At 42.0% G+C, this 15,962-nt stretch overlaps 1 protein-coding gene across 1 annotated transcript in view; it reads right to left on the bottom strand.

Annotated features, from left to right (window-relative positions):
- Nucleotides 1-930: 930 nt before the first annotated feature.
- Nucleotides 931-15,962, bottom strand: part of GABRA5 (gamma-aminobutyric acid type A receptor alpha5 subunit) — a 115,262-nt gene continuing 100,230 nt past the window's right edge. The window contains exons 11-14 of the mRNA XM_026845944.1: nucleotides 10,792-10,935; nucleotides 4,993-5,145; nucleotides 3,362-3,573; nucleotides 931-2,449 (exon numbers count right to left, since the gene is read on the bottom strand). Of these exons, the coding sequence (XP_026701745.1) occupies nucleotides 2,147-2,449; nucleotides 3,362-3,573; nucleotides 4,993-5,145; nucleotides 10,792-10,935 (812 nt within the window). The 3' untranslated portion in view covers nucleotides 931-2,146. The remainder of the gene's footprint in view (nucleotides 2,450-3,361; nucleotides 3,574-4,992; nucleotides 5,146-10,791; nucleotides 10,936-15,962) is intronic.

Below are 15,962 nucleotides of genomic sequence, written 5' to 3'. Positions count from 1 at the left end.
TGCAGAAAGATCTGCTCCCCTCCACCAGTCCCCAGGTGTTTCTAGCTATATCGGAGATGCTCAGTGAGTGACTCACTGGGGGTACTCAGTAGAATGTGTGTGCACTTCACTGGACTGCATCCCTGTTGGACTTGGCAAAAGCTATGTGCTCTTCACTGAGAAAACAGGAGGTCTTGTTGGCTCCAGCCTTTTTGTGGGAATAACCTACATGTGAGAAAAGCTATAGCCATGGGGCTTTATAAATTTTTGCCTCCCACTAGGCTCTGCACTTTTTCACTGCTTTTGATCCCCAAAGGGCCAGATTCATTGTATTCAGATACCATTATCCCACTTTTAAAACCAAAGAAATCATGGCTGCTCAAAGCCACATGGGAAACCTACATGGAAACAGAGATCCAAATCTTCACCTTGGCTCAGGATAGCACCAACTAATAGATGGTCTTGCCCCTCCCTTGCTTCTATTTACCAGCTTCCAGTCACCCCCTCAGTCCCGTGGCTTCTCTATGGCCACTGAGAATTTCCAAATTTTTAATTCCACCGCATCAAACAAAACACTGCAAAAAGGAATAGGTGTGTGAGATTTTTTTTTCTTGTCAATGTTTAGGAATGGAGATGAAGAGAAGACACACAAGCAGCCCAGAGAGCTCCCCAGTCCCGGACCAGACACTCACCTCAAAGTGAAGCACTAACTCTTCTCTCTGTCCCAAACAGAACATGGGGCTGATGCTCCAGAGCAAGATAGCACCTAATTCTGAAACATCACAACTCACTGTCCTCACTCAGTATGTATCTTTCTGGGGAGCAGTGAAGATGCGTCATGCGCACACATATGATCAAGAGCATGCATGCGTGCTTTCCAATTCAGCTCTTGTGATTTTTTTGGTCTCTCTCAAAGGATAACCAGCATAAGAATGACATTTTGCAATCAAATGTTGAATGCCTTTTTTATTTAAACATTAAGATTAAATTACAAAAGCTTCTGGAACAAGGAAAGAATGCCAAGAAGGAAGGAGCTGAAAACTCAGATTGCATTTTCTCATCCATTGTGAAAGCAAAACACATTGGCAGCAGCAAGGCGTTTTATAGAAAAGTTTCAGATGGACAGTACAGAGACCTTTCTGTCAATATTGTCACTGAAACACCTTGCTGTTGTGAAGCACATCTTTTTTACTGATCACACTTCTTAGTGTTGGCTGATTGGTTTTTGCTGTGGGAAACAAGTAATAATTATTGCAGATTTACTGTTAATCTCTGATAATATAACACAATCTTCTTCTTGGGAAAATGTCCAAACATAATTTACTTTACCCTAATAAAAATGTCTACTGCTGTTGTTAAAAGTTTTATTTGCACAAGTATGTTCCTAATCTATGTTAATTTCATGCAATATCTCTAATTTTTGGAATAAATACTGATAATTATTTGAGAAATTTCCTTGGAATGCAAAATCAAAAAAAACTTCATATTTTCTTTTAAGGGCAAGATTCCACCACCTTTATTTACACAAGTAGCATCCTGCTCCCTATGTTACTTCACTGCAAGCTAGAGGCTCGAGCCGTGAAAATCAGCGTGGCCCCATTAGGATTTACTGCATTGGATTAACTTTGAATGAAAATTGGGCTGAGCAGTTTTATCTGTGGAGTAATGCACTGCTTATAACCAGTAAAGGTGCTCAGACACAGCCCTACACTTAATAATTTGGCACATTTACAACTGGAGTTACTCAGTAACTTATCAGATGACAATAGCGGAGCTCTTCTGTAAAATATAGGTTAAGCCTATATTTGTATGACTATACATCTGAAGTATAAAAACCACGATATGTAGTACACTTGAACAGTTAAAAAATATAACTTATTTTATTTGTAAACTATCAATGCAAGATACTCATCAGCAAAGAAGCCATGTTCAATGTCTTCTGATCTTTTATAAAGATCTGTTGCTGTAAGTAGTATAATCGTCTCCGAAACATCTGAGGTTACATGTAGAAACAATCAAGGCAATATTATTTGTACATATTATTAAACATGCAAAAAACTTCCTGAAGAATATTGCCCAAATGTAGAAAGTCATCTGGATCTCAAATTTTCCTTGGTAGCATCTGCTTTGTAAGTATGGCTCACATGTGGCTTTAGAGTCCTTCAGTTTATTTTGGAGAATTGGCACCTTTAATAACAGGCTCCCTATTCAAATATGTGGCCCAGTAAACCAAGTTGAAAGTTCCAAACAGTACTGGAAAAATTATCCGGGACATTTTGTCAATCTTACTGATGCTGTTGTAAGTCTTTTTGCTTTCAGCGGGCTTTTCTTCTGCAGACTTTACTGGAGCAGATGCAGTGTTTGAGATGACAGATGGGGCTGAGTCCTTTGGCATGTTTGGTGCAGGGGTCATCTTCCCAGTGCTGTAAGTATTAGTTGATTTATTTCCCAGCAATTCACGCTCTTTTTTCTGCAGTGTAAAGAACAATATATTAGACTGCAGGAACAGAAAGTGGAAACACCTCAAGCTATTAACCCAAAATTCGAAGTACTGTAATCATTTATTCTTTGACTACCAAACATCTGCTTCTACTTTCATTTTATTGCCTTTAGTCAGGTCAAAATTTCCCTGATGCCAGAGAAAGCTAAGAGCATTCAGCCAGCCCCGGATCCCACCTGGCATGTGCATAGCAGGTTCTTTTGTCAAGCCAATGCAGTCCTGTACCTGCAGAGGTTGCTGCCCTGCAAGCAGCTGCTAAGATTTAAACCTCACCCTCCTGGTTGCAGCAAGGCACGTGTTGAAGGGCTCATTGCCCCTGACAGCTTGCCCTCTTTATATTGCTCTTTCAGGATGCCTGCAGGTACAAGATCTCTCTAGGAGATCATTTGCTAAGAGTCAGTCCTATGCCAAAATTTTCATTTCAGCATGAAACTCAAAAGTTTGTGTTTTCACAGAACCGCTCTTTGGTCTCTTTTTATACTGGAGATACTGTGGTGGAACTCTGCCTTATGGAGCTCAGTGTGAGCTTTGTCATTTATTTGTGAGAGCACACATGGAGTGCTTCATAAAGATACGTTTCACAGTATATGTCTGCTATTATCAGAAGTCTGGTCACTAAAATCCCATGCCATATGTACTCAATGCACTATATTCTTCTGAAAACAGTCCTCTTCATATATAGGTGGTAGAGACTGATAGACTATCTCTATGAAGAAAAGAAGGCATATTTCCCTGGAAATTTTCCTCTATAGGAAGGTGAAAGTATGTCATGAGGTAATATACCTTTTTCACGAAGAAGCTAAAAATTGTCCACTCAGTTATCTGAACTACGCTGAGTACCTGCTTTTTTTTTCTAGGTATTAAAAAATGTAAGGTAAGCACCTTGATTTTAGCAGCTTCCAGGGCTTTTTTGCCATCCCATGCCCAACTCCTCTTCGTGAAATAGTTGACTGTTGCAAATTCAATCAATGCAGAAAATACAAAGGCATAGCAGACGGCTATAAACCAGTCCATTGCAGTAGCATAGGCCACTTTTGGCAAAGAGTTACGGGCACTGATACTTAAGGTGGTCATGGTGAGGACTGTGGTTACTCCTGTAAAGATGGAAAAAAAAAACAAAGAGGCAGAGATCAGACTGGTAACCCTTATGAGTTTCCTAATGAGTTAGAAGCATGCCCCAATTCAGCAGGATACCTAAGAAGGCCACATGAAGTCAGTCAGTGTTTGCATATTACAGTCTGAAAGAGTAAGATGCTTTGCTTTCCGAGAAAAAATGAAAGCCTCCACCCTCAGGGGTTTACTTCTGTGGTGTTCTGGCCATCTCTAGTTATAGTGTATTTATGTAAGTATTTTTAAGGATAATGCAAACCCAGCTGTTACATAAACCAAAACCTTACTGGTATTTTATCCTTGTACACTGATGCATGATATGTATAGAATGTCCCTCGTTAAGTGGTACATTATAAAATCAGTGAGCAACCCATTTAACAGTAACTGTCAGAATAAAGTGGGATTACTGATTTTATTTTCTTATATGGAGATTTTATGTATGAAATTGTTGGCTGTTACTGATTTTCTTGACTGTAGCTCCTCCTTTTCCATAAGCCCGTAAATGACAGAGCTGCCACTACTTTCACCTGTGGAAGGATGCCCCCATTAGGACAAAATTCAGCTCTAAGTTACAGCTTTGTAAACCTGGAATGGGTACCACTGGTCAGCAAAGCGATGCCGGTACCTGTATTCTCCCATACAGCCTCCTGAACTGGTTTTTGATCAAAGATACTGACCGATTTCAGTAGGTTTGTACAGAAGAATGACTCCTATAAGAACAGTGGAATGAAGTTTTACATAAGAAACTGTTCCTGCTTCCCTCATTTTTCATCTAGTGAAAATTTTATATTTCATCAACCTTCACTTAAGACTCTGTTTATTTTCTGCAATCTTCTAGCGATAAACTGAGTAATTTAAGAGATCCCGAGGGGTTTTTCCATTACAACTTCTGCAATAAGTATACATTTTCTAAATGCCAAATCATATTAATTTGTTTGATGGTAATAGAGATAATTGTCACTAATTAACTTCTACATGGTTTTCCCAGATAAACATCTTAAAAAATATAAACAAAATGTCTTGATGTGAAATCTGTTTCAAATGCTTAGCTAGAGTATACACTAAATACAATCATATGTATGGGGTTTTGTTCTAAACCATCCAGTATTTTACCTGATTGGAAAAAAAAAAAAAAAATATTACACAAATCTGATTTGTCTGTCTTCTGTCCTTAACCTTCATATAATTGATTCTTGTGCAATTTCTGTCATAACTTTACCCCAAAAAAAAGCCCAGACAGTGGTTTTAAATGGATTTTGAGTTTAAACTGGAAGGGAACAAGGGAACACCTAGAACATCTCAAGCAGAAATAAGCATTAGCACACTAATGTTTTCTTAGAACAAATCACTTCCACAAGCCAGACTGATGCTTTCCACTTGCTGGGAGACAGTGGGATACTCACCAAAGACAGTCCTAGCAGGGACAGATTCTCTGTTCAGCCAAAACGACACTTGTGATAAGATCACAGTCATAATGCAAGGAAGGTACGTCTGGATGACAAAATAACCAATTTTTCTTTTCAGATGAAAATGGGCTGTCATAATAGTATATTCGCCTAGAGGAAGAAAAATGTGCATGTGGGTAAAGTAAGAAAGGTTTACTGATTTAGGAACTTAAGCAGGCCAGCTCCACACCCCACCCCCTCCATTTGGGGATACCATTCAGCCATTCTCAATTGCATGAAAAATGTCTGGATTTCTGTGGTGTGGAAAACCAGGACTTGAGACAGAGGTGCTGCTAGATCCTGCTAGTCTTCACCTTCAGTCCCCAATAGCAGAAGACAATGACTGACTGCTCCTACTGCAAGGAAAATCTGCAGTTCTTTTATGCACCTGGGATGTCTTGATGTTCACAGGCTTAAAAAATCCAGGTTGCTGGTACTGCCTCAGTCCTACAAACTGTCTTACAAGAGTAATGATTAAGGCCATCTACTCTTAGAAACCTGATTTAGCAGCAGGACTTAACCTCATTAGAGCAACTGTTATTGTCAAGCCATCAGTTTTCAAGAATGAGAACATGTCCAGACACTCCTGCTGCACCACACTCGAGGGACTGCCTGTCCCAGTGTTGTTGCTGCAAAAACTGCAGCTTTGCACATGGATCTTGGGATATCTTTACTGATCTGAGTACCCAAACCTGTCAGATTGCTCCTCCAGAAAAAAAAAAAAAAAATCCCTCTAGTGCACATAGGTTTTCTAGAATTTGGTACACCTTAGCCATTGGAAAGATCATCTATTTCTGGATAGACATTGTGCCATGTCTTGTTCACTTGTGCAATGAATATTTTACTGACTGTATGGAGAATTCACTGAAAGCTGCCACAGCAGTGCTAAATTCCATGTCTTTTTTATATGCCAAATTCACAGCATTGCCTTAATCTGTCTTTTGTCAGGTCCTCTGAATTTCAATAAAAGCCTAAAAAAATGCACTCCTAAATCGACAGACCAGCTGTCACCTTCCCTAATGTTTCAGAAAAAATCAAAACTCAAGTCATTCTTTCAGACTGTTCCTGGAAAACCATATAACTGTTACTGAAGGGTATTCATTGATGGGAACTGCTCCCCAAAGCCAAAATCTTGCTAGCTAAAAACAGGCTACTATTTGCCTAGGAAAAATAAGAGTAAAAAAAAAAAAAAGCAAGAATAAAAAAACAACCAATCCCTTCAAGCCCTATAGATCTCCACTCACATTGATATCAAATCAATTTAAAAGCATGCATCATTCAGCTGGGTACTGATGAATCAGAGTAATGCCTGTTCTGAAATATATATTGTCCTTCAAGAACAAAACAAATATAGCTATAATCTCTGCTGCAAGATTTAACTGTTAGTCTCTACGGACCAGCCACAAAAGGAAAATATAAACCAGACTGATTCTGCCTTGAGTGAACAGTCCAAGTTGAGCTGTGGCCAGCATTGCTAAGCAGTTACATTTGGCAGATTATTTCCAAATGACAACATGGCTAATTAGCGGAGAACAGGTCTACAGTGAAAGGGCTTTTGCAAGTATAGATGCACTGATATGCTAGAGGAGGTCTGTTATTCTGGATGAAGTTTACAGACCTTGTTTGTGCTGAGGATTTTAGACACCCTGGAATAGCATAGAAATACCTTTACCTGACAGCCTGCCTCAATCTTTATGACTTTCTTCTGAAGTCTTACTTTCTGGTGAAATGATTCCCTGAAGAAGAATGTGGAGATGGACAGGAAATGCTGTAAAACTGGGGAGAAAATCCCTGTGAAGCAATGTCTAATTCCCTTCCTATAATTTTGAGCCAGGGATGCTGAACATGCTGTGGTCTCAGGAGGAATCCCACTTGCTCTTTATTTAGGACCATTTAATTTGTGGATTACCCATAAAATATGCCAGGAGTAGCAGAGTCTATGTGCCTGTAATCTGCTTCTGAGTTGCTACTGCACTGGGATGTGTTTGAGTCACAGTTTCCCTGCTTGCTAAGGAGTGATGATGTGCATTATTGATTTTGACAGTATGCTTTTGGAGCTGGAATAAAAAAAATCTACACAGCTTCAGCAGAGCAACAGGACCCTTTTATTTCCTTCTTAAAATGCAGAAAATGAATGCCTACAATTTGATGGCCCTCCAAAGCTGATTTATACCTTATCATTTTCTGTAACATATCAAAGCTCTTGTCTCCATTGAAATAATGCTATCACCTTGATTTTATACTTACGTTTCTTCCAACTGGTATCTTCTCTGATTTCCCATGCTGTCCCTTTCAAAAATGCTTACACTAGGAATGCTTCCTTCAGCACATTTAGGGCTTAAGAAAACCCCACAGCTTGGTTTTTAATGTCCTGGGACCACTGCTTAGTAAGTAAAGTAAAGCTAAAAGCTGCTTGACTTGGCCTTTTGTTTATACAGAACAAAATACTGGCTCTGTTGGAGTGGCAAAGCTCCTTTTTACTTCTTCAAGGCCACTGTTTATTCTTAGACCATAAGCTTTCTTCAGCAAGAGCTAATTTCTGTTACAGGTTTATGCACTTAAAAGAGAATCCTGTTCCTGATGGGGTCCACTCATCACTGCACAAAACAATTTTAATAACAAATTTAGCACTAATGAAAAGCCCTAGAGCGGGAATGGCTGCATTTCTTCACACAGCTATGCTACTGTGCTGCTGCTGGTCTTAAGGGAGTTTTTATGCTTTGAAAGTTGATATAGCATTTTTCTGGTATCTAGATGATTGAGTTCTAGAGATTATGATTACAAATTTTCCAGGATCTTACATGCATTCTTGCATTGCCATTATGCTGGGATTCAATAGAGTATTTTAATGAGGCTGGACCAGCCTCCAGGCTTGTTCATTTACTGGCTATACCTGGACTCAGGTGTATTAACAGCTGTTCTGGCAAGATCCTGACATTAGATCTGTGACATCGCATCTCTGACCACACTGACATCCAGAATATTTGACTGATGAGAAACACCAGTGTTCTTTTTATAGTGATGCAGGGGAAAGATTCAGATCAAGGGAAAACCAGAATTATTTGGTGCAAAATGAAGGGTTGAATGATTCTTTTATTATTTAGGCTTTAGATATTTCAGAGCCCAGGCTCCAGCTGGCAGAAGATAAAAGAGTGGGTTTTAGTTCTGTTTTGTGGCACTGCAGATCTTAAGTTAGTGATGAGAGATTCTGGGTATGTGGAACAGAACTGGGCAACCATTTGCAGAAAGCAGTAAGATCCACTTAGACACAAATTCTGTATCTGATTGTTTTCAGCACTTGAACTACCAGGACATAATGGATTTTGGGCCTGTTGGAAGCAGCATGAGCAGCAGTCAAGTATCTTCTCTTTTGGGGGAATGACATTTGGGGATGTTAGCACAAAAAACCCTGAAACAAATGGGTGGCTCATGTCAGAGCTATTTTCTGCTGCATGGCTAAAATGTTCTCAGTTTCAAGATTGGTTAGAGAATTGGGAGTGCCAGGATATTTTCTCTGAGAAGACAGCCAAACTTAGTGGCATAAAAAATCAGCAGAATCCCGAGGGATTAGTGCAGGTCCAGCATTCCCATTCAAAAAAAAAGTTTGCTTGAAAGGAGAGCATAAATGTCCTATGACACACACAGACATTTTGACTATGCAACTGCAAGAGCTGTGTATTAGATTGACTCATGTCAAAAAACCCACAAAAAGATCCAAGCACTCAGATTTGTACAACAGCTATTTGGTTTTTCTTTTTCATGTTCAACAATTCAATAGAAGGAAGAAATGGCTTAGATTGCCGTTCATAAGTAACCCTGATTACTGGCTTCCTACGAGCTTGATGAAGTCCAGAAAATCCATCGCTGACTGATGCTTTCCCTGTGCAAAATCGGATTTTTGTATTTTGCTAATCCCTGGTTACAATCTGTGTCCTGCTCTTTGTGATCCACCCTGCAATCAGAATCCAGCCAGCCCAGATGTAACCTGGGACAATAATATAAAATCTTGACATTGGAAAACAACCATTTATTAGCCCAAATCTTAAAATACAGTCATTACTGGGCAGAAACTTTGGGATTTGCCTGAAGAGTCCCCAGTTTCCTTGGGCTGAGGAGTACAAGTTGCTTTCACAGGCAAAGCTGCAAACTGGAAGTGGCCTGGAGCTGACACGCTGGAGCACTCGCTGCCTGGGGTGGATGATTTTCTTGCTCTGAGGAGCAGGACGAACTTGTAGGAGATGTGCCAGTACATCCTCTGGATCTTTTTCTTGGCAACAATGAAGGCGAGAGGGGAGCTGCCATTCATTGCAGAAAACAATGCGGCTATGATGGTAAACTGGTAAGGAAAAAAGCATCTTTCCTCTTTAATGGGAGATAGAGTGCTCATCCTTGTCTGCAGCAGTGGCTGCTCTGACTCTGTCTATAAGCTTCTCCTGACTTTTAAGTATCTTTGCTTTAGCAACAGCTTTGTGTCTCCTAAAATGGGCAAGGGAGGGGGTGAAGCTCTATAGGATGGAGATGGGGGTTGTGTTTAGTGGCTCCCCTGTCCTGTCCAAGACAAGCTTTCCCTCAGTTTGTGTCCTGTTTGGAGAGTAAGTTGCAGGTCCAGCTGCCCCCTCTTTATTTGCCATGTTTGGACAGCTTGAGCAGAAAGCTTTACAATTCTTCATATTTTGGTCTAGCTAACTTTGTGTGCAAACGTATGTGTACCTGTTTTCACATCTCCTAACTTTCCTGAAGATAGTAACAGGTTCCTAACAATCTATACTCCGTCCTCTACAATCCTGTTTTCAGCTCAGAGCCCGTTATTTTTCAGCACGGACACAGCGCCTTACCAGAAGACTCTGCTGTGCTTTGCCTGCAGGAATTTCTCCCAGCTGTGCTGCTGCAGGCTGCCCCTTTTCCCTATCCCAAGCCCCACGCAACCAACTGCGGTGGAAATCCCTTTTTCCTTCACCGGCAGGCTATTTTGTTTCCCCGCACGCTGGATGCCACCAAGGCTCTCCAGCTGAGTGCATTGTGTAACCTGGTTAAGCCCCCGTCCTGCTGAACCCACGTAATCCCTGTCCAGGCCTTGACCCCCCCACCCCAGGAGTCCCCCTGCCAATGCACGCCCAGGGCTGCCCTTGCATGGGAGCCTTAAGAACGAGGGGGGCATGGCTCAAGTGGGTGCCCGGCCCGGGATTAAGGGCTCTTTGCCTCCCTAATGCTGCTACATCTGGCACCTCCGCTTGCAGCCCAGGAGGAAATGGGAATCCTTGGGGTTTGCGCCTCCTCTCCCGCACACGCTGCAGAGCCACACCACAGCCCCATGCCACGGCCCCCACCTGCCCTCCGCTCTGTCCTCCTGCACGGTTTCATCAAGCAAATCGCTTTAAAGCGACGGTTGAAATGGATCAAATGTGTGGGTGGCGTTTGCCTCCCGGGGTGATTCCTCCCACAGGGAAATAAGCCAGCAATAGCACTGGCAGCCTCAGCAAAGGCGGTTGCCAAGAAGCTGTGTGCAGCTTCTCCAACACTCCTGTTAAATAGCAGGAGCTTGGATGCAACTTCAGCAACAGCCTTGTAATGTACCTGAGTCCACAGATAACCCCTCTCAGTGTTTCACTGCCTCTGTTAAGTAACCTGCACAGGATTTCCCTAGTACCACGGGTCCCACAGATGCTTCCCTAGCCTCCTTGCAAAATAACCAGAGCCTGTGGATCTCCCCTCCCACTCCAGTTGTCAGAAAACATGGTTTGGAAATATTCTTCCTACCTGTACTGGTACTGATGTTTTCAGTTCCTACAGTTTGTCCCATCAGGTGGTACTGGTTAAGTCGCGAGCCATCTTCGGCCACCACCACAGATGTTGTGGTGCTATTAGTCCACACATAGATCACTTCAGAATTGGGATAAGCATCTGTCAACAAGGGGAAAAAAAGATAGTGATGAGTAAAAAACACTGTGTAATATTTTAGTGGATCCTTAAATGATAAACAGTGGGGAGAGGGAAGAATGGAGGAGTGAGAGTGAATGGAGAAAAACAAATAAAGATGATGTAATCATGTTCCCATATGCCCAGCTCAAAAAAATATTAGGTTGAAGCCTTCTAATATATGAATATAATGGATGTGTAGGATGGTTTGTCAAAGGCTGGAATAGTGCAGGTATAAATATAATCCATCACAGCTACTCGATTTGGGAAAGAGCAGCTCAGACCTATACTCACCTAGCTGGCAGCTGCTACACCCCAGCAAGCTGCAAAAGGCGTTCTGCTGAAATCCCCCCTCTAAAGTATTTGGCCACCTTAAGTGCCAGGACAACGGGCACCCTCTGTGTCTCATACCATCTCAAGGACAAAATACTAAGTGACACTGTGTACAAGTACAGGGTCTGGTGTGTGTTCACTGTCTTTGGGATATGTACGTGTGGATGAGGGGGTAGGTCTTGTGTGCAGGCAACGGCTGCAGATAAAGGAAGCTGGGATGTATCTGCCTGTGCCTGTGATGCTGAGGAGCAGAGCCAGGACTCAGAGGTGAGACTGCGTGAAGGAGAGTGGGGTGTGTGTGTCTGCATACCAGAGCAAATGGGGGATGGTGTGGAAACACCTGCACACCCAGAGATGTGAATGTAGCAAGATTTCTCTCGCATGCATTCGTAACTTAGGAAATGGTGGCATTACTGCCAATTCATTCCTTCTTCTATAATGTTGCTGTTATTTTTAATGCCCTAATACCCAGAGGAATTATGCTATTATTACAGAATCTCAGTTTTCTTTTAGAAAGACAGTCAGTGCTGTTTTTACTTTGTAAGGCTTCTCTGCAGATAGTCTCAAAAAATCCAAGAGCTGACTATAGATTTTATTTCATTTAAGTAGCTCTCACACTTTTTACAACACTTCATTGAAAGCTTTCAGGTAATATTACTGCAGGAATGTTACAGTAGGCTGGAGTCCCTTGTACTAAAATCTCTGGAAAGCAGGCAAGGCTTACTCTACAAATAGGAGATGAAAAGCAGGTAGAGTTGGAAGCAGTCTGAAGTCAAATACTAATTTCTCACCTTCTGCACTCTAACTTGTATGTTGGGGGTGCAGAATGTTTCCTTCTGGAAAAACTCACATCCTAGTGCAGTGCAACCTGTGCAGGAGGCAACACACAATGGCTTTCCAGATAAGGACTTGAGAGTCAAGGGCAAGAGGTTAGCTTGCGTATTGGCTGCATCAGACTGAGTTTTGTTTGCTAGAGCTAGTAATCTGTCTTGGAAAGCTGCAGCTCTGTGGAGCACTTCAAATACTTCACAGACAGTGGGTTAACATGAGCTTCCGAGGCACTGCAGTGGCAAGAAATATGTGAAGGCAGTCCCTGGATCCATACAACCAGGAATGTCAAGCAGAAAATGGGAAGTGATTCCTGTTCAGGTTAAGAGCATATATGCATAGCACATCACTTGGATGCTGGAGCAGGTAGCAGGGAAGAAAGCAGCACCTTGTTTTCACTGTTATTAACCTTCCCGTGGCACCTGTGGGAAGTGCTGTCAGAGGCAGGACACTAGGCTAGATACACCCTTGGTCTGACTGCTTATGACTATTTGTACATTGTTGTCCACACCTCAGAAAAGTTATGGAAATAATGAGGACGGAGAGGGGGAGAGAGTTCAAAAGAGGGTCACAAGTATCTCCAGGGACTGGAAAACAAGTCATGATTTAAGCTTAAAAAGCTCAACTTATTTAGCTCACTGACAAGAAGCTGAGATGTGACTCAAGCGCTGAGTATAGATACTTGCATACAGAAATCTAAAAACAGGGTGAATTTCTTGTACTACTGACAAAAGGAAAAGAAGAATTCAGTACCCAAAAGATGGTTTCAGGCAGACTGAGATGAAGAACAGGACACAATTTCCTAACTGGGGGAGGGGGGAAGGAGGTAATTAGACAGTGGATAATCTTCTGAGAAAAGAATGATGGACCACTGTCACTAGAAAGATAATGATGTGAGGAGATCTCTTCTGTCACATATCTGACAGTTGTTGCTGCTGTATTCAGGGCTGGAGCTGATCCAGGGTTTGGAAGTTGAAGATCTACAAATCCTCCATCCCTTGTTAGCCATGCATCCATACAGAACTGCCCACACACCTTCCATGTACTTGTATTTGTAGCTGTGCAGTAAAATTACTGTAATTACATCTCATGATCTGTTTTGAAAGGCTAAGAAGGAATGCCTTCCCTATTTCAGAATATTCGCATCACAAAAAGTGATGGAATTTCACCTTCCCTGTAGAGCTGAGATACTTTCTCATCTGAGATGATTACAGTTTCACGTGTTGCAAATATTTCCAAAGCCAGATCTGGAGAAGGCAAGTAGGGGGAGATTGGTCCATTTTAAAAGGTGCTGCAGAAAGCCCTCCTTTTTAAGTGCTTATCTGGTATATGTCATTCATGTGCTGATCTTTGTGTAAGCAGATTTGGGATTGCCAGAGAATTTCATCTTTACCTATGTTACTTCCTGTGCAAAAAAACCCCACTGGACTTCTTACTGGGATGATCCAGATGTATTCCACCTCAGCAGTTCCGTTACTGCAAGGATCCCAGGCACTGGGATAACCGGGTTTGTCCTGTTTCCTGCCAGTGAAACACAGTAATTCAGCCCGACTAGATACACCCTGGTGAGAGCACTGTAGCCAGACTCCACTGAAACTCCGACCACATGGGAACAAAGGCCTGTGAGGTTTAACAAATATTTGAATGCTTTAGTTTGCTGCTCTGACTAGCCTTGGGGGTCCTAAAATCAATCTATGCCTCTACTTTGAATTGCAGACTTTACTGGGTATCTAAACACATGCACTGGTACAGGGTTAGAGGCTCCTACTCTGGAGAAGTCCAGCACCTCCTCCTGTAAAAAACTATCTGTAAGTCAGACAGAGGCCAGAAGGTGCCAAAATTCCACCCAGATCTTGCAGGTATGCCCAAGCAATATTTCATGAGGCTACTTTCTTTCAAAAGCATGTCAGGGAAGGGATGCTGCCCACCCCAGGCCAGCTGGTGAGAAGACAGAGCATTGAGGCAGTCAAGAACAAAGCTTGAGGCTAGTCCCTGCCTGGGAGGAAGACTCCAGCCTGCAGGTTCTTTCTCAGATAAAAATATCTATTGCAAGGCTACAAGACAGAGAGCTGCACCACTGCTTGGCCTGGACTAGAGAATCTACAGGAGAAGGCAGAATATCCCAGCTAAAAGAGGATCTTGTGCAGGAGCAGGGTGGTTATAGGCAAGGCTTTAAGACACAAGGGGTAACAGATGTGTCCTTGCAGACCTCAACCCAAACTGATTCAACCTACAGTGATTTTTCCCTCTCAGAAGTCTGTCACATTAGGAACAGGATGAATTTACCCCATTAATAGCATAGAGATATGCTATTGTGATGGATCACATATATGATATGATCCTCACCTATCTTTCATGCAAATGTAAGAAAACATGGTCCGTGTTTTAAAAAGCTCTAACATAAGATTTTTGGCTTAGTGCCTCCTTTCTTCACTATAGGCCAGGTTCTGACTGTCTAAGCCTTCTTGGGAGAAAGAGAAGAATGGAGAAAATGTCAAAACAGAAATGTGAATGTAAAAAGATACAGCCACCCTCACAGTCCATACACACCCTTGAGAGACACTTAGAGCTCTGATAGGAAAAAGCCACCCCATGCACCTTGGTGTGGCAGCTGAAGCACTGACCATCTCGTTTCTGGTCATCTAAATAAACCTCCAGGTAGAGGTAGATAAACCTGTGTACTTGTAGCAGGTAGTTGTCTTCCTACTGCAAACCTTCTGCCACACCTTCCAAGAAACCTCAAACTCCAATTATCCCAAACTTGACTACCAAAAGCTCCAGCTCTGCTGCTGATAACCCATGCAGTATAATTAGGCACAGTCATATTGAAAGCTGAAAGTGTGGGAGTAGTCTAGAATAATGTTAATTTGCTATCAGGATAGAGTGGGTGCTAATGGAGAGATGGTATTATTCACTGTTCTACCAAATTGTGTAAAAAACCTCTTCCACTTAAACAAAGTTTCCAGTAGGTTGCCTACCAGCCATGCTTGCTGAAGGACTGAAGAGCTTCAGCTCATGCTTTCTAGAGTTATGAGAAAAGTTTTGCTGATGAGGGAGGAAGGCCTTCATCTCCTCTACACAGCACGCAGGGCGGGGACAAGGAGTCTCCCAAAGGTTGACAGAAAAATGTAGCAGACGCTTTAGGTTAGCAAGCTGGGAGAATGCTGCTAGTGTTGCTGTAAAATCAAACACAAATTTAAAGCCACTGAAAATTAGATGCCTTGGTGTTTATTCTATGTTACGCAAGTGGGCTGCTTCTGTTTTTATGAATACAAATAATTAATTTGGTGGGTTTTACAATTATATTGCTGACTTGCCAAAGAAAGGGGGAAGCCTCGTTAAATTATTCTTTCTCTTTTAAGCTCACTCTTTCAAAAAGAAAAAAAAAAAAAAGATAGCAGTTGAGATGAACAGCTAAAATTAAATTACAGAGAGGTATAATGTTATTGAAAGTGAGAAAATGACAACAGACATTTATTTCTAGTGGAAATTTGATAAATGGCTGCAGGCTTATCAACTACCAGAATCATGAAATAAGTAACTTCTTTTCATATCTGTTTATTGATGAACAGATCCATTTCTCTACATTCTAATGTCCAACAGACACCACACAATATAAAAATGGAAAAGATCTCCCTCACTCTTCTCCCACCCTCTTCCTGCTCTTGTATGTCTGGCAAAGAAAGTATGATAGGGTCTTTCTCACGCCAGTGAACAGGGTCAGGGGAGCAACCACAGCCAAAGGGAGGAAATACATTAAGACAAAGTGTGACAAAGTGGAGCAGCCAGCTGGTAAGACCTGGAGGATCCCTGCCATTCCCCTCGACACTGAGGGGTGCCCTGTTTTCCCT

This window comes from Athene cunicularia (genome assembly GCF_003259725.1).
Source record: "Athene cunicularia isolate RWA chromosome 1 unlocalized genomic scaffold, athCun1 chr1_part1, whole genome shotgun sequence".
NCBI classification, from domain to species: Eukaryota; Metazoa; Chordata; class Aves; order Strigiformes; family Strigidae; genus Athene; species Athene cunicularia.
This window is presented reverse-complemented; position numbering and strand designations above follow the sequence as displayed.